We start from the raw sequence: 26,746 nt of genomic DNA on the forward strand, positions 1-26,746 counted from the left end.
GGATGGATGACTCCAGAAGGTGATGCTGGGGAATGTTTCTCTGTCCCTTGCAATTTACACTACAGTGGTCCGTTCCGGAAGTCCGTACTTAAACCAAAACTGTTCTTAAACCGAGGCTCACTTTCCCTAATGAGGCCTCCTGCCGCCGGTGCCCTTCCACTGTTCGTATTCCATTCTTAGACCGAGGTAAAGTTCTCAAACCAAGACACTATTTCTGGTTTTGCGGAGTTTGTAAACCAAATCGTTCTTAAACTGGACTGTTCTTAAAACGGAGTTACCAATAGTGTTTTGGCTCCCACACTATTGAATATCTACATGAAACCACTGGGAGAGGTTCTTCAGAGGTGTAGCCTGAGGTGTCACCAATACACGGATGACAGCCAGATCTACATCTCCCTTTCATCTCACTCAGGTGAGGCCCTTGGCACAGTAAAGGACTGGATGAGGACCAATAAACTGAGACTCAGTCCTAGCAAGACAGGTATTATTAGTGAATGGTTCATCTGCCCAGTTAGGTGATGTTCAGCTTGCTCTGAAAGGAGCTTGCATTCTCCCAAAACCAGCAGGCTCACGGTTTGGAATCTTCTATCATGATTGGTTTGAGGCTTAGGTGGCCTTGGTGGCTCAGATGATGTTTTATGAGGCTCAGCCGATAGGTAGATCTACAAACTACAACCTCGCCATGCAACAGTTATGCAGGATCTAGCAAGCACTTGGTAGTATTATTGCTTGGGTTATGCGTGAGGTTCCTTTGAAAATGGACTTGAAAACTCAACTGGCCCATGGGGATTGGTAAATACAGTGGAGGCTGGCCCATTGGAATGAATGAGGCACTGCCCCACCGGCCTCATTCTGGCCTCTGCCAGCCCCCACTTGCCTGCCTTCTTTCTCAACCAGTCCAGGGGGTGGCACAGGCTGTCTCAACTTCCTTCTCCTTAGTCTCAGTATTGGCCTTCTAGAATTCAGTAGGAAGGAGGAGGATGGGGTCAACACTAGAATTATTTGACCCTACCAGTCCCACTGGGCACCAGTGTGGTGAAGGCAGGGGCTTTCTGGTGCTGGCTCCCTATTTGTGGAATGCCATCCACAGAGATGCTGGCCTGGTGCCCACTCTATGGACTTTTAGGGGTGAAGCAAAGATCTTTGTATACTTCCATGCCTTCTAATTTACAACAGGGATTTGGCATTTTAAAACTCTCGCACCAATTTATTTTCCCCTTGCTGTTATTATTCTGCTTTTAAATTGATTGTATGCTGTTGTGGTTGCGCTGACTTTTATGCGTCAATTTGCACTGTTTATAGCTTTTTCAATTGTTTTCATTTTTTATTATATATTGTTTTGTATTTTTAATGACTTTATAAACTGCCAGAGGATTGTGTTAATGGGTGGTATAGCAATATAATTAAATAATATTTAATAAACTGAAAAGCTAATATTATGTCCTCTTTAAAAATATCAAAATTTTTCCAGCACCAATAAGAAAGGGAAGTGAAATATTTAATTTAGGGGTGGGGTGGGGGAGGAAATTCAGTAAAGCACTCTATTGGTCCAATCCTGTGGATATTTACTCTTTCAGTGGGACTTGCTCCTTAGGAAGTATGTTAGGATTCCAGCCATATAGTGAAATGCTGTGCATACCTATTAAAACATGTTCAAAACTTTACACAGAAATATTTTTTTACTAAAATACTTGCAATACCATATCAATAGCCTGCACTCCGTTAGCATTATTCAAACTTAGACAACATAAAAGCACTGAAGATGGGTAACCTCCTCACTCCCCTTGCCAATAATTACGATTTTGATTCAGAGATTTGACTGGCATTGCACCCATCCCAGATGACCAACTTGACTTGTCTTGTGTTTGTTCATTATGTTACTAATTAATTATATGAGCGTCACATTTCTAAAAATAGGGGAAAAAATTCCATGGAAAAAGAGTGCAATGGTTCTGACAACAATTTTCCAACCCACACCACTGCTGTCAGAGCCGGGCCATGTGCAGCTGGACCAGGAAGCAGACTTGGGGTGCGTGTTCTCCAACCCAAAAGTCCTTATTTGAGCCAAGAGTGTTTCCGGCGAGAAAGTTTCCTCTCTTCACTGTCCCAATGAGGTGGCTGAGATTCCACAGCTTATTAGTGGAGAGTCCATGTCTCTCTTTCAGTGTTTGTGTTTATGTTTACTATGAATGGCCAAAGTGGTACCCAACATCTGGAGGGCCACAGGTTAGTCACCCATAAGCTCTGCTCTGCATATGAACCAGCTCTCTCACATTGCTGGAAGTACCCTGACTAGCATCAAACCTCCAGCGGGTGGGAAATAAGCCTTTCTTCTCCCCCTGCCCCCAGAAACCATTCCTCCCTGAAGCTGCTATTTGCATCCAGAAGGACACTTCCATTAATGCCAGTTAATGCCCTGGAGGGAGTGGCCAGTTTTCATCAGGATGATGGCTGCAAGGTATGTGTATTAATTTGTCCCTCCTCAACCTGTTGCAGTCCACAAAAAGTTCCATATGAATAAAGCATTTTAAAAAATAAATAAATGGGGGGAACAGCAGTGAAGCAAGTGAACAGTTAGAGGTGGGGGTTTTTTGCTCTCAGCATGCCTAGGGAAAGGGCAATGATGGCTGATGCTCACGTTTTCCGTTTGCATTTTCAGTCTCGCACTCTACATTTTCTCTCGTCTCCCAAGTCAAAACGTGAATTTTCAACATTCGAAGCACGGCTGTATGCAAAAGAGCATTTCAGTCATAGGCTGTTGTTTTTAAATGCTCTTAGTGTATAAGCATTGACCCTTAGTCGGATTTTGTAGGATTGGGGTGGGTGGTGCGGCGGCGTTATTTTTGCAGTAACCGAATATATTTTAGTTTATGGATGTTTTGCACCTGGAAGAAATTCTCTGGCAGGTCATAACAGTCTGTAGCTGAGACGCACCCTGGGCCAAAAGGAGCCGCACACTTTCTCTTTGAAGAAGTGCCTTGCGCTGGCTGCAGTGAAACCCCTTTCCCTCTCTGCCTGATTGCATTACCTAGAAAAATCCCGACCTGCCCTCGGGGTTTAGATGGAACGTGGATGATGCAGCGAGGAGAAACTTCACAGTTTTAACAAGCGCCTCATAAAGCTGAAGGCAGAGCTGGCAGACGGTGTGTAGCAGGGGTCTGGCACAGCCAGGCGAGCGAGCCAAGCCTCCCAGCCAGGTCATTAGGAAATAGGGAGCTAATCATTTTTAATCACCCAAGCAGCTGAGTTGGCAAGGCGTCCCATTCATGTGCGCCTCACTTCTACACCGTCCCGTCTCCCCGTAGCCTGAAGAGTTCACACTCTTTCCCCCCGAGCGACCGCGTGCTTTTTGTAGCCTCGCCACGGCAGCTGCGTTGGAAACAAGCAGGTTCTGACATTCCAGGAGCTGCCTGGGACGGGTTGGGTGATGGGTTATGAAAAGCAGGGTGGGTGAGTCTCCAGCAGGAAATTGCCACGGGGAAGGGTGGAATATGGCAGTCCAACGCATGAGCTGCTTAAGTACAGATGGTCAAATCTGCTGATTCCAGATTCTCCTTTTTCTAGTCTTGGTTCTCTGCATTTTTGCATCAGTTTGCAAACTTTTTGATGTGGCACCCCACCTGCCCCATCACCTCTAGCGCCAGCGGAGAAGCCGGCGCCGATTTCAGGCAAGATTGTGCCAATTTCTAGCAAGATCTCCCTGAGACCTTGCGCAATTTTGGTGAGCTATCACTAGAAATCGGGGCACTCTCACCGAGAAAATCAGTGCTGATGCTGGCATCACTTCTCCAATGCTGGTGGAGATGGCGCAGGCAGTAGGGGCAGGGCAGATTGAGGTGAAATGGGACACACCACCCCTGCTTGCACTCCGCCTTCAGTTCAAGCCCTGGCTCAGACTGAGCTCCTGATAATTCCTTTGAAGTTGATTCAACTGACATCATGCACTTGACCTGCCTGGGACAGGTGGAAAAGAGTTTTGGCTATGGCCTGCCAGGTGAATCCAGTGTCTGATCCCAGCTGCAGGAGGGGTCAAGCAGGTGGTCATTCTCAGCCCTACCTGGAGGTGGTGGCTAAAGCTGGAACCTTTTGTAACAAAGGCATGTGCTATACCATGGAAATGTGTCCTTTCTCTACTTGGAAAACCATTTGGTTTTGCCACGGCCTTTCAATTTATGGTAACAAGGATTCAGGTTTTTCTACTGGTGGTGCCAATGTTGTGGAATGGCCTCCCTGATGAAATATGAGAGGCCCCATCCGTGTTGTCAGTGTTTCTTAACCATTTTAATTCTCATGCTTTTAAATTGTCTTTTTTATTTTATATTTTGATTGAGGATATTTTAATGCCCAAATGGATTTTTTTATTGGTTATTTTAATTAGGTAAACTGCTGAGAAGCCATTTTGGCAAACAAGCACTATATAAATTAATAAATTAGCATTAATTAATTAATTAGTTAATTTGGGGTGAAACAGATCTTCCTGAGATTTCAGAGAACTCTTAAGAAAAGAAACCCAGGTTTACCTCTCCCTGCTGAGAATTCTTGGAACAAACCTGGAGGAAGTAAGCCCATTCTGAGTGAAGATGAAGAGAAAGGGGGTAGTCTTTGGTCATGAATTCAATTTGGTTCTCATTTAAAAGTGAGCCCTCTTAATTTGCATTCTCCAAAACAATTTGCGAACCGAAACAAGGACACCCTTTGAGATTCACGCTTCTTCAAATTTTGCAATGCAGTTCTTCAGCCAAGTAATGTGTACAAAAATCCATGTGCTAGGTGAGTAAATATGCATATATTCATGAACATAACATACAAAAATGCACTGTTAGGGGAAGGTGCTCTGCAAATATGAGTATACTGAGCAAAACTGAGTACAAAATGTGTATGTTCAGAGCAGTGGCGTAGCGTGGGTTGTCAGCACCCGGGGCAAGGCAAGTAATTTGCGCCCCCTAACCCGTGGATTTGCGCCCCCTAACCCGTGGATTTGCGCACCCTAACCCTAACCCCCAGATGTTGCGCCCGGTGCGGCCGGCCCCCCCTGCACCCCCCACGCTACGCCACTGGTTCAGAGAGATTTGCACGGAAATGCTGATGAATTTTCATGAGGACTAAAAAAAACCCTTGAGACTCACTAACTGATGTGAGGAATTGAATTTAAGATTGGGAGAATGAGAAACTGAGAGAAAGTGGAACTCACAGAATTTCCCATTCCTACTTCCTCTCCCCCCCCCTTTGGACTCATCCTACTTAGGAGAAAAAGAGAGAGATGCAAAGCGGATTTCTCTTTTATTTTTAATAAATTTTTATTGATTTTCCAACATATATTAAAACACAATACAACTAACAACTAACAACACATAAACAAACAAACATATACACATGTATAATTTCTTAACCTCTTTTTCTTGAACCTTATTTCAACGACTTCCCCATACCTCCCTTTTCTGCATCCCTGTTTTAAACTTTTCCAGCAACCCCTAATTTCATGCAAAGCGGATTTCTCGCCCCCTCCCCTGACTACTCCACTTTTCCTGACTGCTTGGGCAATGCTGCCATAGCCATTGTGCTTTCAACCTAGTTTTTCATTCCCACTTTCTTCATCGTTGAGGTCTAATCTCAGCCGGGCAGCTACCGGGCATCTTTCTACCATCTGCAGGCACCCCGACCATTGCGAAGCCCAGCCTGCTGTGCTAATCCCCCTTCCTTCAACCCGCCGTGTTTCCTGGAGAGCAGCTGGGTGGGAGACATGTGCCCTGAATCTTGCAACCCAGCACAAAAGTGGCAGGGCAGGCGGTGAACTTGTCAGCTTGCGGTTTCTCGAAAAAACCCTGAGTCATTTCCTCTGTGGGGCTGGGAAGGGAGTTGCTGGAAGCCTGGAACCACGGCGGCTGTGAAATTTCCCCTTCCCTCTTTCCCTTCCTCTGCTTGCACTTTCTCTCCCGCCCCCCACCACCTTTCAGAGGCTCCATCCTCTCCCCCATGCTTTTTACCATCTATATGAAGCCGCTGGGAGAGATCATCAGGGGGTTTGGGCTAAGTGTTCAGCAATATGGGGATGATACCCAGCCCAGCTTTCCTTCAAATCAGAACCAGTGAGGGCAGTGAAGGTCTTGTGTGAGTGTCTGGAAGTGGTTGGCGGATGGACGGTGGCTGACAGATTGAGTCTGAATCCTGACAAGGCAGAAGTACTCTCTTTGGGGGACAGCAGGTGGGTTGTTGTGAGGGAGTCCCTGGTCCCTAATGGGGTCACCGTGCTCCTGAAGGACCAGGTGCGCAGACTGGGAGTCATATTGGACTCACAGCTGTCCATGGAGGCGCAGGTCAATTTCATGTCCAGGGCAGCTGTCTACCAGCTCCACCTGGTACACAGGCTGAGACCTGCCCATGGACTGTCTTGCCAGAGTGGTGCATGCTTTAGTTGTCTCCCACTTGGACTAATGCAATGTGCTCTGTGTGGGTCTACCTTTGAAGGTGACCTGGAAACTACAATTAATCCAGAATGCGGCAGCTAGACTGGTGACTGGGAGTGGCTGCTGGGACCATATAACACTGGTCCAAAATGACCTTGGCTCCTAGTACATTTCCGAGCACAATTCAAAGTGTTGGTGCTGACCTTTAAAGCCCTAAATGACCTCGGCCCAGTATAGCTGAAGGAGCATCTCCACCACCGTCGCTCAAGCTGGACACTGAGGTCCTCCTCCAAGGGTCTTCTGCTGGTTCCCTCACTGCAAGAAATGAAGTTACAGGGAACCAGGCAGAAGGCCTTTTCAGTCGTGGCACCCTCCCTGTGGAACGCCCTCCCTTCAGATGTCAAGGAGATAAAGAACTACACAACTTTTAGAAGACATCTGAAGGCAGTCCTGTATTGGGAGGTTTTTAATGTTTGATGTTTTTATTACGTTTTTAGATATGCTGTAAGCCGTCCACAGTGGCTGGGGAAACCCAGCCAGATGGGTGGGGTATAAATAAAGTAGTAGCTTCCCACTATAAACCCTTCATTCACCAACCCCTTCCCTCCCCTGCTTTTGTGTACTGGAGGCTGGTCCTATTAGAGCAAATGGGGCACTTCAGCACCTAGTTATACTATGGAACTCACACCCAAAGGAAACAGCGAGAGCCACCAACTTGGATGGCTTTAAAAGAGGACAAATTCCTCTTGGACAAATTCATGGATCATAAGGCTACCGTGATGGCTATGCCTATCGTGGTTGGAAACAGTAATGCTTCTGGGAGCCACAGGATGGAGGAGTGATCTTGAGTGTGCTTGCAGGTTTCCCACAGGTACCTGGTTGGCCACTGCAAGAACAGGATTCTGGACTAGGTGGGCCATTGGCCTGATCCAAAGGGCTTTTCTTATGCTCTTATGTATTGCCCCACTGGCCTCAGCCAGTCCCTACCTGCCTGCCTCCTTGCAACAAGTCTAGGGGGTGGCACTGCCTATCAGTTTTCTTCCCCGTCTCAGTGTTGCCCTTGCACAACTTCACAATGTAGAGAAAAGTAGAACTAGTGGTCTTTGCCTGCCTTTGTCTCTGGCTCCACCTACTGTTGGGCTCCCTGCCTTTCACCCCACCAGTCTTAATGGATGCCAACCACTGATGCTTTTATGTACTTGGCTTACCTGCAGGTAAATCGTGGATATGGATGGATAAATCGGTCAATTTTGGTTTCACTCAAATTCTCATTTTCTCAGTTCACTCCATTTCTGTGTCTGTTTGAATTTTTTGTGTGCTAGTGAAAACTAACCATTTTAGTGTATGTTTGCCCTCATTGCTTAATGCAATTTTGCCAATTATTTTTCAATGAACTTCCCCTAATGTAATGCATTTTTGTCTGTTGCTTGCACTAATATTTGCATTCCTCTAATGTACATATTCTTCTATATACCTTCCTCTAATATGCACATTTTCCTATGCAAAATTCAGGAAAGTGTCCATTTTTTAAAAGATAGCTGCACCCCAGTTTGTGTGTTGTTGTGTGCGGATTAGGTACTTCTAATTTCAGCCTGATCCCTGGAAGTGGGGAGGCGATAGAATTGGGTTGCAGGTAGCAAAGTGTCAACTTGAGAGACACAGGAGTCAGTGTAGTGGTTCCTGGTTAGGATGGCCACTGACATGTTAAACCTGCCTCCCCCAAAAAACAGGACAAAGGTGAGTGTAGATTTGCATAAAATGTACATGTGCTGATTTATATGTGTAGAAATCATTGCTATGATTGAACAGAAATACAATGCATTCTACCATATTGGAGAAGATGAATGTGACGAGGCACCTGTGTCTTCCTGCTCAGTCAGCTGTTCAGGTACTCATGATGGATGGGCAGCTTCAAGGTACCTGCAGCTCTCACTTCTTAGAATTCTTTATCTTTAAACCAGATTTGACCCAGACAGCCCTTCAAACAGAGAATGGTCCTCTGCCTTCTGGCAGATCAAGACACTAGTACTGCGGCTCCCAGGCTTCCTGGGTGTCTGACTTGGTGGTTCCAAGTCTGCCTGAGGTTCTGGAGAGACAACCGGGTAATTAGTTCAAATGAACTATCTCTTTCTTATCTGCTATTGATAATTTGGGAGCAGGCCAAAGTTATTATCAAGCATCTCCCCCCGGTTATTGAGTCTGTCACATTTCAACTCCAGCAATGGGATGTCTTATCTATGTTGGCTATCTGTTCTCAAATATAGGCAGTCTTTTCCCTTGGCACGGTTTAACATTTTGCCTTCTAAGCTTTTAGAAGGCGGATATAACAACGTCCCGGCAAATGATAGATGCTGCCTGTGCAACAGGGATGAGGTGGAGACAGCCCTATGTCTTCTTTTTAACTGTTCTTTTTACCAGGAGGCTAGAGAAGTTCTCATATACTGCCTTACGTGATTTTTTCCCCCTGGGCTTCAAAATGTCTGGAGATGATTGTGCTCCAGTATTTTTATTATTGAGCAAGTCAACAACATGTAGAGATATTGCTTAAAGTCCAGTTTAAAGCCCGTGGCCCTCCGGATGTTGCTGGACTCCAGCACCCATCAGCCTCAGCCAATGAACAGCCAACGGTCGGTGATAATGGGAGTTGGAGTCCAACAACATATAGAAGGCACCAGGTCCCCTACCTGGCTTAGGCCATCTATGATTGCCTCATGCAGCGCATAGTTAAACCATGGAATTCACTTCCAAAGCAGGTAGTGAAGAAAGTGTGGCAATTAGCTTTGGTAGAAAAATTGACTAACAAATTGACTTAAGTTTCTGAAAAGTTTGAAATGAAAGGGCACATTTGCAGTGGGTTGGTATACCTTTTATTATGTATATGGCTAAAGAGGATGCAGCAGAACCTCCTTTACTCCTTTATAGCTAGTGTACCTTTAAGCTGCAATGCATTCATTCATTTGAGTAAGTGACTGGAATTGTGTTATTCTGGTAGTGCTGACTTCACAATAATCTTTAATCTCATCTACTGGAAAGGGGGTGGGGTGATTTGGTTTGCTTCACTTTTTTGGTGATTTGTAGCACAATAAAACAATAAAAATAGGGGGAGGGGAAAGAGGATTGGACAAATTCCTTGAAGATAAGGCTATCAGTGGCTACAGTGGCTAGATATGGGATGCTGGGCTGGATATCTCATGGGCTTTATCCAGCAGAGCTCTTCATGCGTTCTTCCTGGATGTGGGTTAGTCAGATACATTCTGGTCCCAGCCGTTTTCTGAATCAGTTATTTACCTTCCCACCCCCCATCTTTTTGGCACCACTGTAGCCAGGCGCAGTGGAAACAGAAGCTCTTGTCTCTTAGCTTATGTTCTTTGCTCGGGATTTAGGAGTCTTCCTAAGAGAGATCCTCTTTATCCTATGCCACACACGCACACGCAAGCTGCTGTTTGTGGGGAGGGGTGGCGGTGTCAAGGAATCCAGTCAGCGAGACTTCAGGGCTGTCTGTGCAGGAATATAGTCAAAGGGAAGGAGACTGGGCGCATTCCCACCCACCCACTCACTCCCCCAGCCCGACTCTGGCAGCCGTTCAGTCTTCTTTCCTTTGCAAGGAGAGCACCGAGAGACGTCCCCCCACCACCACCCTCCCTTCCTCAGATGAAAATATATTCTGGTTTCAAACTCTCTAATCTCTATCGCTGAAGCAGCAGCCAGGCGTCTGTCGAGGCAAGTCCTTCCTTTGAGATCTTCCCAGAATGTAAATGCAGAGCATTAGGAAGTTACGAAGCATCTCAATTAAGAGGTGATACGACTGTGATGGATGGCCAAACCACAAACCAAGGCGGGACAGTGGTGTTTCGGCTGCCACTCTTTCTCTACCAGGATAAGCCAATCCTGAAGCCCTGGGCGACTGCTCGTCACCTGCATACAGAGCCAGAGAAAGATGTTGGTACCACTGCCCTGTTTAGCTCTTTTCTCTGTGGATCTCCAGCATTGCTCTCCATGAGCTCCTGGGTGCTGGGAAGGGTGATGCTCACTATTTTGTGGAAGCCTCAATGGAGACCTGAAGGTGAAGAAGTGATTGGAATCTAAACACAGCACACAGGTGGTGCTGTCAGTCTTGCTGCACAGAAGCCTGCATTGGTCCAGCAAGAAAGTTTGGGAGGTTCAGACGAGCCTCAATGGAGATCCCTCAAGAGGAAGGATGGGCAGCCTTTTGGGATTTGAGACCCATATCCTATTAGACCACTGGCTTTACTGAAAGGAATTCCATACAACCAACTGGTCTGCTTCTGTCGATACAGCATTGAAAGAGTTGAGCATATTTTACCATACTGCTTATAGTATAAGGACATTTGTTCTTTATTCATCACACCTATTTTAATCAAATTCCCGGGCGCACTAGATAATTTTTACACTTCCCTCCTTTTGTCAGACTCCACTAACGAAATCATCATCAATGTGGCAAAGTTCTGCGCCATCAGCATGCATTATTAGAAGATTAAACCTCTCTACCAACCGCACTAGCATTCAAAAATTCATTCAAGTGTGATTGTGCGAGAACACATATCCTAGTTTTTTTGTCGTGCTGTTAATCCCAAACTGTCTTTTGCCTGTAAACTGTAAAATGGTATGTGCTTGGCTGTATTCTAGTGGCCAATCTGAGAGAGTAACCATAAAGATCAAGTGATTCCCTTGCATGCAGAATGGTCAGAAGCCAGTGTGGTGTAGTGGTTAGAGTGTTGGACCAAGACCCAGGAGACCAGGGTTCAAATCCCCACTCAGTTATGAAGCTCATTGGGTGACCTTGAACCAGTTACTGTCTTGTAGCCCAACCCACTTCACAGAGTTGTTGTAAGGGTAAAAAGGGGAGGTGGAAAAGCATGTGTGAAGCCACCTTGATGGAAACATGAGATGTAAATCTAATAAATAAACACAAGTGTGACAAATGGGGCTAAATCAAAAGTGGGTCTCATAAATGGGTCTTTCATTCTTGGCCAAATAAGAAAGATTCAAGTCAGATAGCAAAGTGGCAATATTGCTGCCAGAGAATTATTACTATTATTTATTCAATTTATATACTACCTGGAGAAAGTGGACATCCCCATCCCCGCCCTGACTTGGTAAGTATCTAACTAGGATGCTTGCCAGGTCTATGTAAGGCAATTTGAGGACTGCTTCCATTGTCTTCTTATGGTCCACGCTACTGCTGCAGATGGGGTCGTGGTGATCCCCTGCTTCACCTCAGATGGTGTTTTGTAGGAGTAAAAGGGGAGAAAAATGGTTGCCTGTTTTATACATCTGCATAAACTGCTCATCAACCAAATGGCTCCCAGGATACTGAGTATATTTTAATCCTTGTCTGATCCTTGCAGGTTCGGTTTGTTAGGCAAAGATCAGAGAAGCCATACTAGCTGAAATTTCTTGATGTTGAGCAACTATTAAAGGAACCAAAGGTTCTTTCAAATTTACATAAATGTAAATAGATGTGCAAATAAAGGGGGGCAACTGGATTTGTATGGGCAAGAAGGCACCAGGGCTTGTGTTTTGATTTGTTCTTAATGCCATTAATGTCTTTCTCAAATGGTAGCTCTAATGCATTTTCTGTGCTAGAGCCAGGAGCTCAATCTACTCTGAAGATAGTTCCAAAATGTGCTTTTCTACAGGCTTTCTATAATCACACATCCAAAGCGCAGGCAGCATCCCATTGAGCACTTGTACAGCATCCCAAGGATGTCTGGGAGGCAAAGGCCATATTAAAGTTGACAGGCTAATGCCTCTAATGATCCCTCTGCCAACGGATAAAGTATGAAGTGAACTTGATAATATGGAAAAGCAGGGCATATGGAAAACACAGGAGAAATGCTCAGGGTGGGTTAATTGAACGGTTGTAACTGAAAAGCCAACTAAGGCACGTCTCAATATTAATCCCCATAATTTAAGCAAAGCCATAAAATGTGCACAGTACCCAATGAAAGCCAGGGAAGCAGCAGCAGCTAAGCTCTTAGAAGCAAAAATATCCTCCCTTCGAGGGGCAAGGGCAGGCTCTTTGGCAAATGAAACGTGATGATTTAAGGTCTGTGCTGGCAACTTAATGGCCTCATCCAAGGTATTGCTGTTATAGGGGCATGTCCAGAGGCAGAGCTGTCTACCCAGCCTAAATCATCCACATGCACGGAGAGCTCTAGCCTCTAGTCTCCACTAGGGATGTAAGATGGCATCATTTTCTGTTCCACTCACTCTCTGGTGCATGCAGCCCTGTTTCCATTCTGCTGCAGTTTGTCTTCTGCCAAATTGACAATCTTTGTCCCTCTGTTCCTGTACGGCAAAATTAAGTAGCTTATGTAATCAATTATATATTATAGGGGGTTGCACTAGATAACCCTTGGGGTCCCTTCCAACTCTATAATTCTGTGATTCTGTGTTGCCGTTACCTTATTCCAACCCATTCATTTCACTGCAAAGGAAACACAACGCAAATGTAGTGGGGACATAATCAGTTATATATTGATTGAGGACTGAAAACAAAAGCAGCAAATACTGATTGTATTTGCTTGCTTGATTTCCATTGTACTGACCTTCAGAGACACAGTGCCTCTGATGGTAGTGCATGGCCATCGTGAATGGGAGCCACTGATAGCCTTTCCCCCCACAAATTTGTCTAATTCCTCTTTAAAAGAACCCGATTCAGCATCCGTCACCACATGCATTGTAGCAAATCCAGTAGATCCACTACACCGGCTTTCCAGCAGGTGAGTTGGCATTCCTTACTGGGAGGGAGAAGGGTGAGAACAGGCAGGTCAGCACGGTGCAAATGCACTGGCAGAACCAGACCTTCTCATCCCACTAACCAACAGGGACCTACCTGCCACAAAACTAGTGTAGCAGCTTTGCCCAGTCTGGGAAGCCACTTCTTAGCACATCCCATAATTTGCTGTGTGATTAAATGGGCAGTGTTTGTAGCAAACACCCTTCAACCTTTCATTCTGAGGGTTAGATCTGAGCACTTGAGAAAGCTTGACACCCCCCACGCCATCAGAGCAATGTTTCGACATCTGTCCTTTTGATGATACTTTACCAGCTTGCTTGAATTCCTGCCTAAGCATCCAAGTGCCAAACTTTTGAGTGTCAGAAGTTGCTGTCTTTTTGAAATGCCTTTGTACAGGGATGTGGGTTGCAAAATTTCCTGCAACAAAATAATATTCCAGAGAATTTTCCACTACCCGCTTTTTCCATGGAAATTTTTCAACATCTAAAAATATATTTGTACACAAAAACAAATTGGTAGTGGATCCTAGTGTACTATCAGACAAATTGAGCAGTTTCAAAGATGTAATTAATTATTTTCAGGCTACTATCTGTAGAAAATGTGTGTGAGATTTCTGTGTATGTGTGTGTTTTCATTGCCCCTTCTCCCTTGAAACTTAAACTATGTATGGAGAGTACATGCTATTAGATTTTCATGTCTTAAAAGTTATTTACAAGTATTCCAATAAAAGTAATTTCCAAGTAAAGCTTTGAAACATAAGATTTTACACCACATTAATTATATTTAATTGAATTTTTAATTCCAAATGAAAAAGTTCAACTACTTCTGACGATTGGAAAAATATTTGAGATATTTATATAGCATATAAAATTAACATGCTAGCTTTAAGGCACCAGGAAAATTCCTGATTTGTGTTTTTTTCCTCCAGAGAACCCACATCAGTGCATTGAATACAGTTGGTTTTCAGGGGGCTGGTTGACTCATAACAGCATTATAGTTCATACCAAGGGCTGGTGTCAGAACCTGGAACCCTTGCCAACACCTGTTCTGGCACATTGGCCTGCCTGTTCACCTGGCCCAGTGGAGGCTGGTGCACATTGAGACTAGTAGGGTGGAAGACAGGGAGACCAACAGTAGGTGGCGCTAGAGGCAATGAGAGCCAGAGCCAGCTAACTCTTGTTTTGTCCTCACCATCTTCCCTGCTGAATTCCATAAGGGCAACAATGAGACCAAGGAAGAGGAAGCTGGCAGGCAGCTCCACCCACCCTCTGGACTGGTTGTCGGTCGGAAGGAAGGCAAGTGGTGGCACACTGGGGTTAGTAGGGCCGTGCCCTATTTCCCAGAATGATAAAACTAAACCAACAGTCTAACTCACCTGCTTAAAACCACCACTCAGCAAGGTGATTCACAAGATAAAATAACCGCTAAAATGTGATCGCCTTTCCCTGCTCCTCCCAAACACATATTTTAAGGTTCCATCTATGGATGGGGAAGGATGGTAAATTGCAGAAGTATTACAAATAATTACTGCACTTAACAGAAATGTCCGAAACTCCCATGGTTCTAGGTGCATTTTGTGACAGGGCATTTCATTAGCACGAGCAGTTTTTGAACTCCAGGCACAGTACTGCGCCTAAGATTTCAGATAAAAACTGCAGAGTGGAAGAAAAGGAGGACCTTTTTCTGCCTCCCCACTTCCAGCTACTCTCTGAAGACTGGAGAAGAGACCCTCTTAAGAATATTAGGGGGGTGGGCAGGGGAAGGACTAGACCATGTGAAAAATAAACATAATATTTTAACTGCAGTTCATTCATTTTCAGCTTTATATTCTTGTTATAAAAAGTGCGCCTAGACATTCTGTCGTTGCACCCATAACCTAGGTTTAAGGTGCCATTTAGCTCCTAGCTTTCATATATCAGTTTCTAACACTGGTTAACAGTGCAGTCCCCATACAGCTCTACTCAGAAGTAAGTCCACCTGAGTTAAATAAGGATTGAAGCGTAAGAAGGGGGAAAGAGAAAGCTTTGTATCAAATTGCCGGTCCTTAAGCCATTGTTATGATTTAGATCTAGATCTATTGCAGTCTAGTCACGTGGTGAATATTTCTCATGTTTCTACCCGCTGTTTGTATTTGTTATAGTTCAATGTTCGGATTGCTGATATTTGTTTAAAGTAAATAAAAGTGATTCGGAAACCCAGTGCTAAAATGTGTGTGGGGGGGTGTCTTAAAATTAAAACTATCAGATAAAGCAGATAAGATCAGCACTAAACAGCAGGGGGAAACAATTGGCGATAAACTTGGTAAACCACCAGCAATAAAACCAACCTGAAATGTCAACTCATCCATAGACCTTTGGGAAATTATTAATATTTAAAGAAGTGGGAGACAGGGAGAGAGAAAGGACCTCCCTGAGCAGTCCATAGGGCAGGGAGAAAGACTGAGAAGGAGGGTGAAAAGGGGTAGAACAGAGTGTGGGGGAGGAAGTGACAGAAGGATGGAAAGGGGCGTCTCCAACCACTTTTGGTCCTTCTGCCCATCACTGGCTGTGGCCCCACCTAGAATTGGGGTGCTGCCCCCAGATAGATATGGCCCACTGATGGTTTGTGGTTACCTTGTCATCCTTGTTGGTGTTATCATGCAGACTGACTGCTGGGACCTCTGAAGGGTGAGATTTTTGGTTTGGTGTTTTGTGACCCTGTTGAAGCTGCTCTACGAGGAAGAGAGCAGCCCAGCTCACTCCGAGAAGTGTTACGCACAGCTTCCCAGCATCAAAGCATGTTGTGACTGAGGGAAGGCTCAACATCATCTGAGGACTCCGCCACCCGCTGCCATGTGTTATCACAGCTGAGCCCCTCAAATACCCTCATCAGAAACACGTCCGTTTCCAATCCTGGCTAGGATCTGATAAGGCCCATTGCATCTGTTCCCCATTAGGTGCTGTGTGCTTGCTTCTTGCTGAGTTGGAGAGGGCCTGTTGCGCTGGGACATGGCGCATTGGCAGGATCCCATCTGGTGAAAATTAGGGAAACGATAACATCTCTTTGGGGGGGGGGATGTGCGCATATGTGTGTTTTTGTTTGGCATTGGAGTCATGTTTGACTGTTGCACTGATGGAAACCATGATACTTTCCCCCCATCTTTTAAGCAGGCCCTTGTCCAAGACTTGCTGATGGAACACTCATCACGCTTCGCTGCTTCTCTCCCTCCTTTCATCCAGCAAAAACTGATGCCAAAAGTAACGGTACCCTGGACTCAGGGCTGTGAATCTGCTAGCCATTTTATTCACTCTCCAGGGGGATCCTGAACACGTTTTGGGGCATAGCAAGGATCCCAGTAGCAGGGAGAGATGGAGCCCATCCTGCTCTCTTTGGCCTCGCCTTCTCCTGTGGCCAAAGGAGAAGGTCCCTGGCTTAACTTCGCTCACTTAAAATAATAAGGAAGCAAGAGATCTCTGTCCATGAACCTGAAGAACAGCTAACACTCAGAGTAGACAGCACTGGGCAAGGTAGACAGACTGACCTAGCATAATGTCACCATAGTTGAATGAGTACATGTACCTGCTATGCATACCAAAGGTGCAAGATAATAATAATAATATAATAATAATTTATTATTTATACCCCACTCATCTGGCTGAGTTTCCCCAGCCACTCTGCGTGGCTCCCAGTTGAGTGGTAAAAACAATACAGCATTAAATATTAAAAACTTCCCTAAACAGGGCTGCCTTCAGATGTCTTTTAAAAATAGGATAGCTGCTTATTTCCTTGACATCTGATGGAAGGGCGTTCCACAGGTTGGGTGCCACTACCAAGAAGGCCCTCTGCCTGGTTCCCTGTAACCTCACTTCTCGCAATGAGGGAACCGCCAGAAGGCCCTCGGCGCTGGATCTCAGTGTCCGGGCTGAACGATGGGGGTGGAGACGCTCCTTCAGGTATACAGGACCGGATTGAATCCCTGGCATCAGGAAGCAAGTGGCGTGGCAAGCTGGGCTAGAATTAGAGCAGACATGCATCCAACTTTGCAAATGACATTCATCTATTTGAAGGTGTACTCTGTTTGAAGGGATGGCTCATCCAGGTCCAAGATAAAGACTCAGATTCAGTGTTCTCAGACTGCCGGAGCAAGGGCTGTTATGCTATAGCATACGGGCTAGAATAATGTTTGTACGATATGATGCATTTTTTTGTGATGGTTCCTGAGTGGCCACCCTAGCTAGAATCCTTGTCCTCAATGCACCCATTTTCTACTTAGGAGAAATTCTCACATATCATGAGCCGTACCCTACACTGCAAGAGGAAAGTCTGGTGAGAAAACCAGCCAAGCCAACCCATTACCTCCAAGGGGATAGCTTTATGTTTCTCTGCCCACCTCCTCTAAGCAGCCCCTGAACTGCCTGAACTTTAACTGACCCAACCTACTCCCCAAACTGGGTAGAGTAGTATGACAATTACATGTGGGGTAAATAACAAGGCCCCAGACCAAAGTTTTCCAAAACAAAATATGCTTTTACTTAAGGCTTTGGTAAGGAAGTGTTTGAGAAAATTGTTTTAGAAACAAAGTAATTTTGTCCTTTGAGTAGTTACCCACAAGAACAAATAAATAAACAGAGACAAGCCCATCCAGCTCTACCTTTTCAAGACTGCTTCCCTAATCATGCAAATACTTATCAGTTTACATCCCTCACTTTAGAGTCGTGGTCCCTTCGTGGTCCTCTTCTGGTGCCTTCCTCCTAAAGTGCCCAACTGTGATCTCTACTACAGTGGTACCTCGGGTTACATACGCTTCAGGTTACATACACTTCAGGTTACAGACTCCGCTAATCCAGAAATAGTATCTCAGGTTAAGAACTTTGCTTCAGGATGAGAACAGAAATCGCGCAGCAGCAGCAGGAGGCCCATTAGCTAAAGTGGTGCTTCAGGTAAAGAACAGTTTCAGGACCTCTGGAACGAATTAAGTACATAACCTGAGGTACCACTGTGTGTTTTAATGCTCTCTTAAGTGTTTCAGCCCTTTTTCTAATTCGTCAGGTTTCCCACTCTCCAACCTTCTGACCACCTATCTTAGTTTCTAGCTTAACATATTCAATATTTTCACATACTCTCTTCCAACTTTTTCACCAGTCAGGAGAAGGGCACAGTATTGGGTACTTTTCTATTTCCCCTTCACTGCCAGGTTTCTAGAATGAACCTTTGAGCAAACCTTCCTGAGCAAAACATGCCTTCTTAAACACTTCACCTTCTTGTGCACATTAGACTTTCCTGTATGTTAGAGCCTTTAAAGGGGAAAAAAATTACAAGCCTAATGTCACAACCAAAGAACCAACACAAAACAGCTGAAATCCTTATTTCCTTCACATTAGCTTTCAGAAATGGTATCCCCTGACTGTCCACTCTGCCCCATTGTCTTCCTATCGTCTTGTTCCACTTCTTGGGTAGAGCAGGCTCAAATCATGATGGCCACATATCTTTGGGCTTTGGCCACAGCTACCCTGCACTTCCATTCACCCCCTGCTGCTCCTCTCTCCTTCCCAGAGCCCAGTGGTCACTGTGTGTTCATCCATCAATGGCTCAGACAGAGGACATACCTCCGTCATATTTTGACCTAATTTTGACTGTTCCACTTTAAGAGCCCCTGGTGGTTGCAAACTGCAGATTATATATTTACAGGGCTGACAGAAATGTCCACCACAATTGCAGTGTAATAAATGTGGTCTTAATAATATTTCTCCATTTTATTAATCTGCAGTTACATGGTTAACATGAATCTTATTTAATGCGCAATTTTTCATGGCGGGAAGAAGCCAAGGCTCTTGATTCCTTTCGGGCCAAGGACCGTCAAGATTGGTTAATTGGCCCCAGCAACTTGGTTGTGCAAACCACCCTCACTGTTTGCTTTTCTGACAATAAAAATGAGCAAAGCATTGTAAATAAATTTAGCCCCTTTCCCCCCCTGACATAAACCAGATCTCCTTCACTACACGTTTTTTCCAAATTTAAAGAATCCCCACTGGAAGCTACACTCTGTAGTTCTTTCTGGATTACCTCCCTCTCCCTCTCTGTCTCTCTCAAGGTTGCAATTCGTTACCTTTAATGAGCCTTAACGCACTTTCCCTTCCACTCTGCCCTGTCACTTGCTCATGATCGGCAGACCGCTGAGAGCAGCGTGGAAATTCCTTCCAGTTTCCGTAGGAGACAGACTGTCCCCCTGATGCAGCTTACTTAGCCCTGGGGTGGCAGAAAGGAAAGTTGGCTGTTTCTGGGTGCCCAGAGCTTAATGCTGGAAGGCAGCTGTGAGTGCTGGTTTCAAACAGTCTGATCTCTAGGAGCTCAACCCAAGGAGCTGAGGCTCAGGCAGGGCAAAGTGTGAGTGTGAATAAATATAAACTAAAAATAATACAGAGGTACCTCGGGTTACATATGCTTCAGGTTACATACGCTTCAGGTTACAGACTCTGCTAACCCAGAAATAGTACCTCGGGTTAAGAACTTTGCTTCAGGATGGGAACAGAAATCGTGCTCCAGTGGCGCGGCAGCAGCAGGAGGCCCCATGAGCCAAAGTGGTGCTTCAGGTTAAGAACAGTTTCAGGTTAAAAACGGACCTCCGGAACGAATTAAGTACTTAACCCAAGGTACCACTGTATAGGGGGGTTTTTTTAAGTGGGGGAAGAGGCAGGACATCTGAGGCCTTATATAAACCATATATTTAAAGCAGTATCATACAACTCTAAACAGCCTTGGGCTTCCCCATTGAATCCTGGGAACTCTAGCTTGCTAAGGGTGGTGTGATCCCTATTCTCCTAACTGAGCTACGATTTCCAGAGTTCCCTGTTAAACCATTCTGTTTAAGGGGTGTAATGCAGCTTTAAGTGTATGGTGTAAATGGGGCCAGAGGCCCACTACAAAAGACCCAGGGTTACCCCAAAATGCCTCAAGCAGATGCCCAGGATTGCTGGGTGCTTTTGCCAGACCTCATCTTCGCACACCCTTGCCCCATGGCAGCAACCTCCTCACTTCCCAGTGATAGTGAAACAGGCATGGCTGTGCCAACACACCTGCATGTGATCAAACTGCCAGTGACTTGCCAATACACTTGGGCAAATGCGGCAGTGCCCCACCAACTCCAGTGTGCTATCAGCCAGCCCTCCCACCCACCTGCCTGCCTGACCTACAACACATCCCATAGTCTCAGTGCTGCCCCTTGTAGAGCTCAGCAGGGAGAAAGGATGGTGACAAGTCTAGTATTAATTGGTTCCCCCTGTCATTGGCTCTGGCGCCACCCACTGTTGGGCTCCCTGCCTTCCACCCCGTAGGTCTTGATGGGCACAAACCACGGCTGCTATGAGTGCTGCCCAAAGTGGCAACATATAAGGAGAAGCTGCTTGCTCCTTGGTGCTGTTACCATCACGCTGGCTCCTGCTCCAGCCCACTTGCAAGTCCCACAGAAGTCCTCATTTGCACAAACAGGCTTCTATGTGCTCTTGAGTGTTTCAACTCAGAGGGTGGCTGTTCTTCTTCCCTCCCTCCTCAGCCCCCTCCAACCGCCTGCTCCTGTTTGTTATTCATCAGTTTACTCTTTGCCATGTATTATCCATTATTCTCCTGCTTTCAAAGAGCACAGAGTCAGATGTAAATTGTGTAACTGAAAACATATCACAGATAGGCTGCATGCAATCCTCCTGCAGGACTTGTCAAGCTTTTTGAAAACCAGCAAGGGAAGGGGATTGGGGGACATAAACATCAAGGCTGGTTTGCAACTGAAAGGGGAAGAGAAAGGAAGAAGAGTTTCCCATGGTTTGTATTGTCACATTATGGCAGATTTACATTCCCAAGGAACAGCTGCGTGTTGGTCTATAGTTGGGTGATTCCTTAAGGGCCAGCTTCTGCAAGAGACTCACAAGTGACAGTGAAGTTTAACAGATACAAGAAATAGCCTGAGCAGACCGGAAGACCCATTGAAGACAATAGGAATGATGTTAGCATAGCATAGCTTAGTGCCAGTGTAAGTTTCACTGGATTGCTGGTCACCTATCTGAGATGCAAGGAGTTTAGAATAGGGGCCAGTCTTCCCCAGACCTCACCATGTTCTCCTTTGGGGGTACTTACTGTGGCCTCAGTTCAGCCAGCTGCAGATGAACTGGGATGAGTGACATAAGCTGGTTTAGCGCAGGCTCAGCTGGAGATCTGCCTTTTGCAAACTCTGCTCATCCCGGCAGAACTCGGGTTTGGATTACCCATTAAGTCTGACTTGGGTGCTTTGAGTGAAGTTTGTTTATGGCTTGCTACCAAGTTTTGCTGATGCCCTTGAATGCTTAGAAGTTAAAAAGTTGTCTCTGCCTCCCTCCCCCAAGGCAAAAGGACTGAAATAGGACAGCTATCTCATAAACAACTAGAGGTTATGTCCACAGGGCATGATTAGGACCCAAGCTGGAACTTCTAAGCTTTCAAGAAGGACCATTTGTTCCTCCTTGGCCAACCTCCCTTCTCCAAACCCAAACCTTATACTATGGCTCCGCCTTTGTCATAAATATATGAACCTGTCCATCTATCTCAGCTTAGTCTATGCAGACTTCTGCAGCTTGAAGCACTCCAGATGGTGTTGACCTCCAGCCCCAGCCAAACGTGGCCAATGGGCATAGCCGGGGGGGCTAGGGCAGCTGCTTCCCCCTAGATCAGGGGTCGGCAACGTGCGGCCCATGGGCCGGATGCAGCCCACAAAGACCGTTTTACTGGCCCACGAGCCAACCGCTCTGTGAGTTCCCCGTGCGCTGCGCTAAACCAGCACGGTGTAGCGCGGGGACTCGCCGAGTGGCGCCAGAAATGGTTCTGCACATGCGCAGATACCAGAAATCGTGTCTGTGCATGTCCAAACGCTGAAAATCGCTTCTGTGCAGGCATGATTTTCAGCATCTGGGCATGTGCAGAAGTGATTTCTGGCGCTGTGGACATGCGCAGACGCGATTTCCCGGCATCGCGCTGCTCCAGTCCGGCCCGCGGACGATCTCTGTGGGAGTGATCCAGCCCATGGCCGGTAAACCTTGCCTACCCCTGCCCTAGATCAAGTAAAACAATAGTAATACTTAACTGACTGACCAATCATGTCGGTTCTGCCCCCTCAACAAAACTCCTAGCTACGCCCATGGTCAGAGATGATGGGAGTTCCAGCCTGACCACTTCTGGAGAGTGCCATGTTGGCTACTCCTGGGCAAAGGATCCTTCTTAAAGAATTCTGAGCTCCCACATTAAACTGTGTTCAGAAAAGACAGAAACAAAACTTTATGAAGTTAATATACTCAACACTGCATTATTAAAGGCATCCATAAAATGCAGCATTAAACTCTGGTAAATGCAAATGTTGCAAATTACTGTGTGTGACTAAAACTGGGTCACAAAAACACAAGTTTGCAGAACTCCTTAGGGGGTGAGTATTAAGCCAAATTACGGTATGTGTGATAGTGCAATTATATAGGAAAAGAAAGAGAGAGAAAAGAGAAAGCGTTTGGAGAAAGAGGGTACAGAGTTGTAGCTTGCTAATAAATCTAACTGTATCTTGCAGGATTAGAGCAGCTTCCTTTATTACAAAAAGCTATTGTCTCCCATTTGGTTCTGCAGTCTATTCAGTGCCATGGTAATAATTTAGTATTTTGCATTTGATCCACAAACAGATATTTAGCCCTTGCATTGTATTCATGTTTAGGACTGAGCTGAAAGTGAGGAGGGGGAATGATTTTGCAAACAATTTGAAATATACGTCTCCTTTTAGCAATTTTTTCAGGGATTGCTTATTCAAGATTGTTTATTCAGGAAGCCCGGTTATCAATTGGAATAGGCTGTGTCTGTCCTCAGTTGATCGGCTATGTAGTGTTATGTGAGATCCCTGATGGACTGGGATCATAACTCTTGCCCTGTAGCATATAACTGCCCTGTTGTGCCACGGCAGTTTGAGCTAGGTCTGGAGAATCTGGAAGAGTTTTTGCTCATTGTTACATGTGTTTTGAATTGCCATTTTGTCCATGCATAGTTCTGCTTCGCCTGGCATGTCGTATTATGAAATGTATTTGTGTGTTTGCAACTTTTAACCTTTTCTCCTCTTTCTTTCTGCTCTCCTCCTCTCCTCCCCCTCCCCCACCTTTTTAGCCTGCGACTGCCACCCTGTTGGTGCAGCTGGAAAAACTTGCAACCAGACCACTGGACAATGCCCATGCAAAGATGGCGTGACCGGGTTGACCTGCAACCGCTGTGCCAAAGGTTACCAACAGAGCCGGTCACCAGTGGCACCATGCATCAGTGAGTACCGCCGCCAAACTTCTCGTGATTTGTTGTCATGGGCTTCTCTGATGGCAATGACAGCTTCTGCAGCTCGGACGATGATGACAAATTAATCAGTTGGATGCCTATCCCACACATGGCATCAAACACATTGGTGATAAAACAATGCAATTAAAAAGAAAGTGAAAATAAAATGTAAAAGTTAAAAAAGTTTTAAGAGCATTAAAAAAAATTAAAAGGACGATAATTATCATCGCCATTATTTATTTCGTTTATGAATCACATTCCATCAGTTATGCTGATGTGATTTACAATGTAATAGCATGTATATAAAAAAAAAGTTACATCTATAAAACAGTTGAACTGGTTGCCTATTATATGGTTTAAAGCAACAGGGTATATATTAAATCAGTTAAAATCCAAGACAGATACCAACTGGGATAAAGTTTTTAGAAGGCTTGTTGAAAGACATTAGCAGGTGTTTTTTCAACAATGGAAAGTGTCTGTATAATGGGAGGAAGCATGAGAAGGCAGGTGTTGCAACGCTTGAAGCCTGATTCCAACATTGTGTGGCATGAGCCTTCTGATAGGGTAGAAGTGATTGGTTGGGTATGTAAGGGATGAGGTGATCTTTTAGGTAGCCAGGTCCCAAGCTCTATATCACTTTGTAGGTTGCACACCAATACAGTCGTACCTTGGTTTTCGAACAGCTGAGTTTTTGAACGTTTTGTTTCCCAAATGCCGCAAACCTGGAAGTGATTGTTCTGATTTGCGAAGTATTTTTGGAAGCTGAACGTCTGATGGGGCTTTCACGGTTTCCTTTAGCCAATCAGAAGCAGTTTGGTTTTTGAACATTTTGGAAGTCAAACGGACTTCCAGAACGGATTCTGTTCGACTTCCAAGGTACTACTGTACCAGCAACTTGAACATGGCCTGTTAGCTAACTGGCAGCCAATGAATCCCAGAAGAATGTAATATAGACTGACAGGTTGTTACTGAAGATAAGCATTCAGCCAGAAAGTGACATTTTAGAGCTATTTATTTCAGATGTTTATAGCCCACCTTTCTTCTGTCATGGAACTCAAGGTGGCATACATTTATTTTATTATAATTTATATTTAATGCCCGCTCTGCAATGAATGTTTCCAATCCCCGAGCAAGGAACAAAGTAATAAAAATAAACAGTGAAAAGCAATCTACTAAAATTACGAAATCATATAAACACATCCAATAAACAACTCCATCGTAAGGTAAACAAGCAAAACTGCAGCAACAAAAATTAATATTTCCAATCGAACCAAATACCTAGGAAAAACAAATGAAACATTCAAACATATAGAAACAGCTAAACAACCAGTGATCTTAACAACCGTATCTGACCCATTTTTCATTTACGGGAGTCCACTAGAGTGGGGTGCTCTTTGTGAGAGAGGCAGAGAGGCCCCCACTCTATGCCAACAGACTCTCACTCTGTTCACCCCCACCCTCCAAACCACCCAGACTCTGAGGGGCCTAAATTGCTACCCACAAGCATCCACAACAAGAAACTCCCACCCCTGACCCACAGTAGCAACAAAGCAAAAAAGGTCCTCAGACAGCCTTCTATCGCAGCACTGACCAGGCCTACATCTGTTTAGCTTCAACAAGGTGGTGGCTGTATCATCATCTGCCTTTTGGCTTGTTTTTGTTTTCAGCATCCTCCTTGACATTTCCTTTGCATTGGTCCCCTTCATCCTGAGGTTTGGAGCCTGCCTCGGGGACTGTGCGGTTCCTAGAGATACAGGAGAAATTTGGATCAGCTCACAGCTAATGTGCAAATTTGCAAACTGAAACACAGCTATCCTTCAAGAGCCACACTCCTCTAGTTTCTGTAGATGTAGTTTTCAAACCTGTCTGCTGGAAGTGGGAAGGGACGGTGGCCAGGCGAGCACACACATGCTCAAGCCAACTAAGAAATTTCACCTTTTCTTTTCCAGAGATTCCTGCCATCAACCCCACCTCTGTGGTCACTAGCACAGAAGAACCAGCAGGTGAGTGTTTATTCTGTTGAAACGCAAAAATGGGAAGACTGCCCTGGCTTTGTAAACTTTTTATTTTTGCCTAACTTTAGGGGATGCTTCAAAAAAAAAATGCTTGCATGAATGTCTGCCCAGATTTTGGAGATTTTAACAACCTGGATTTGTTTCTGAAGTGGAACTGATGCACTCAGAGCTCTTCCATCGTTTTCTCTCTCCAAATGTGTGTCCAAAACTTCCTATAGCTTTCAGTTATGGAACGTAGGAAGCTACCTGCTTTATATGGAGTCAGACACATTGGTCCATTTAGCTCAGCATTGCCTACACTGACTGGCAGCAGCTCTCCCAGATTTCAGATGGTACATTCCCATCCCCAGCTGGAGATACTGGGGATTGAGCCTGGGACCTTCTGCATGCAAGGCAGATGATCTTCTGTGCAACTACAGCCATTCACTTCATCTGTTCCTTTGCTCCCTTTGCATCTTTCCATCACCGCCTCCACGTAAACTATTTATTCATTGCATTTTTAGACACTATTGAACTAGATGGAACAAGACTCAGCATAGGGCCACTTCCTGTGTAGGTCAGGCTGGCTGGGGCTAATGGGAGTTGGAAACCAAAAGTATCTGGAGAGCCACAAGCTCTGTGTCCCTTTCTCAGGTCGTCAACTGGAATTTTGATGCCAAAACTGCTCCTAGCCTCAGAGTTTGCTCGAGGGCAAAAGTGACCAGGTTTCCACCAACTAAATCGCAGGCCATAGGTGCAAATGTGGTTCTAAATCCACTGCCTCCTGCTGCATTTCTGGGGATCAAGTGTTGTCCATCACCCCCACTGCTTCTTCCCAGGTGCAAGAGATTCTTCCTCTTTGTTCTTGGCTGCCACATTAGTTACCTGTGGGAAAATATTTCTGTCTCAAAATTCTGCTGCTACTAGGGATGGCTGGATCCTCATTTCTCTGTTCTGTGCCTCAAAGTTTCCAAGTTAAATTTTATGCTGTTCGGCTCCTATCAGGCGGATTGCTGCAAACTATACATTTGCGAAAACACAGCATGCATTTTTCTATGCTATTTTCACTAATGCAATCATTATTATGATTATTATTAAGGCGTGCTTTACCTTACTATGTGCATTTTTGTGCCCGTTAATCGAACAGAGAACTGCACTGCAAAAATTTCAGAGAAGTGTGAATTTCATAGGATAGCTATGTTTCAGTTTGCATATTGTTTTCAGAAAGTGTGAATTAGGTTGATTGGCTTTCACATGTGAACTGAATCAGACATCTCCCCCACCCCCACTCC

The 26,746-nt window shown here is 45.2% G+C and overlaps 1 protein-coding gene across 2 annotated transcripts in view; it reads left to right on the forward strand.

Moving 5' to 3' along the window:
- Positions 1-26,746, forward strand: part of NTN3 (netrin 3) — a 110,090-nt gene that overhangs the window by 57,097 nt on the left and 26,247 nt on the right. For both annotated transcript variants that reach the window (XM_083585117.1, XM_083585116.1), the window contains 2 exons: positions 23,302-23,451; positions 25,410-25,463. In XM_083585117.1, the coding sequence (XP_083441243.1) occupies positions 23,302-23,451; positions 25,410-25,463 (204 nt within the window). The remainder of the gene's footprint in view (positions 1-23,301; positions 23,452-25,409; positions 25,464-26,746) is intronic.

This window comes from Podarcis filfolensis (assembly GCF_964270895.1).
Source record: "Podarcis filfolensis genome assembly, chromosome: 14".
Classification (NCBI taxonomy): Eukaryota; Metazoa; Chordata; class Lepidosauria; order Squamata; family Lacertidae; genus Podarcis; species Podarcis filfolensis.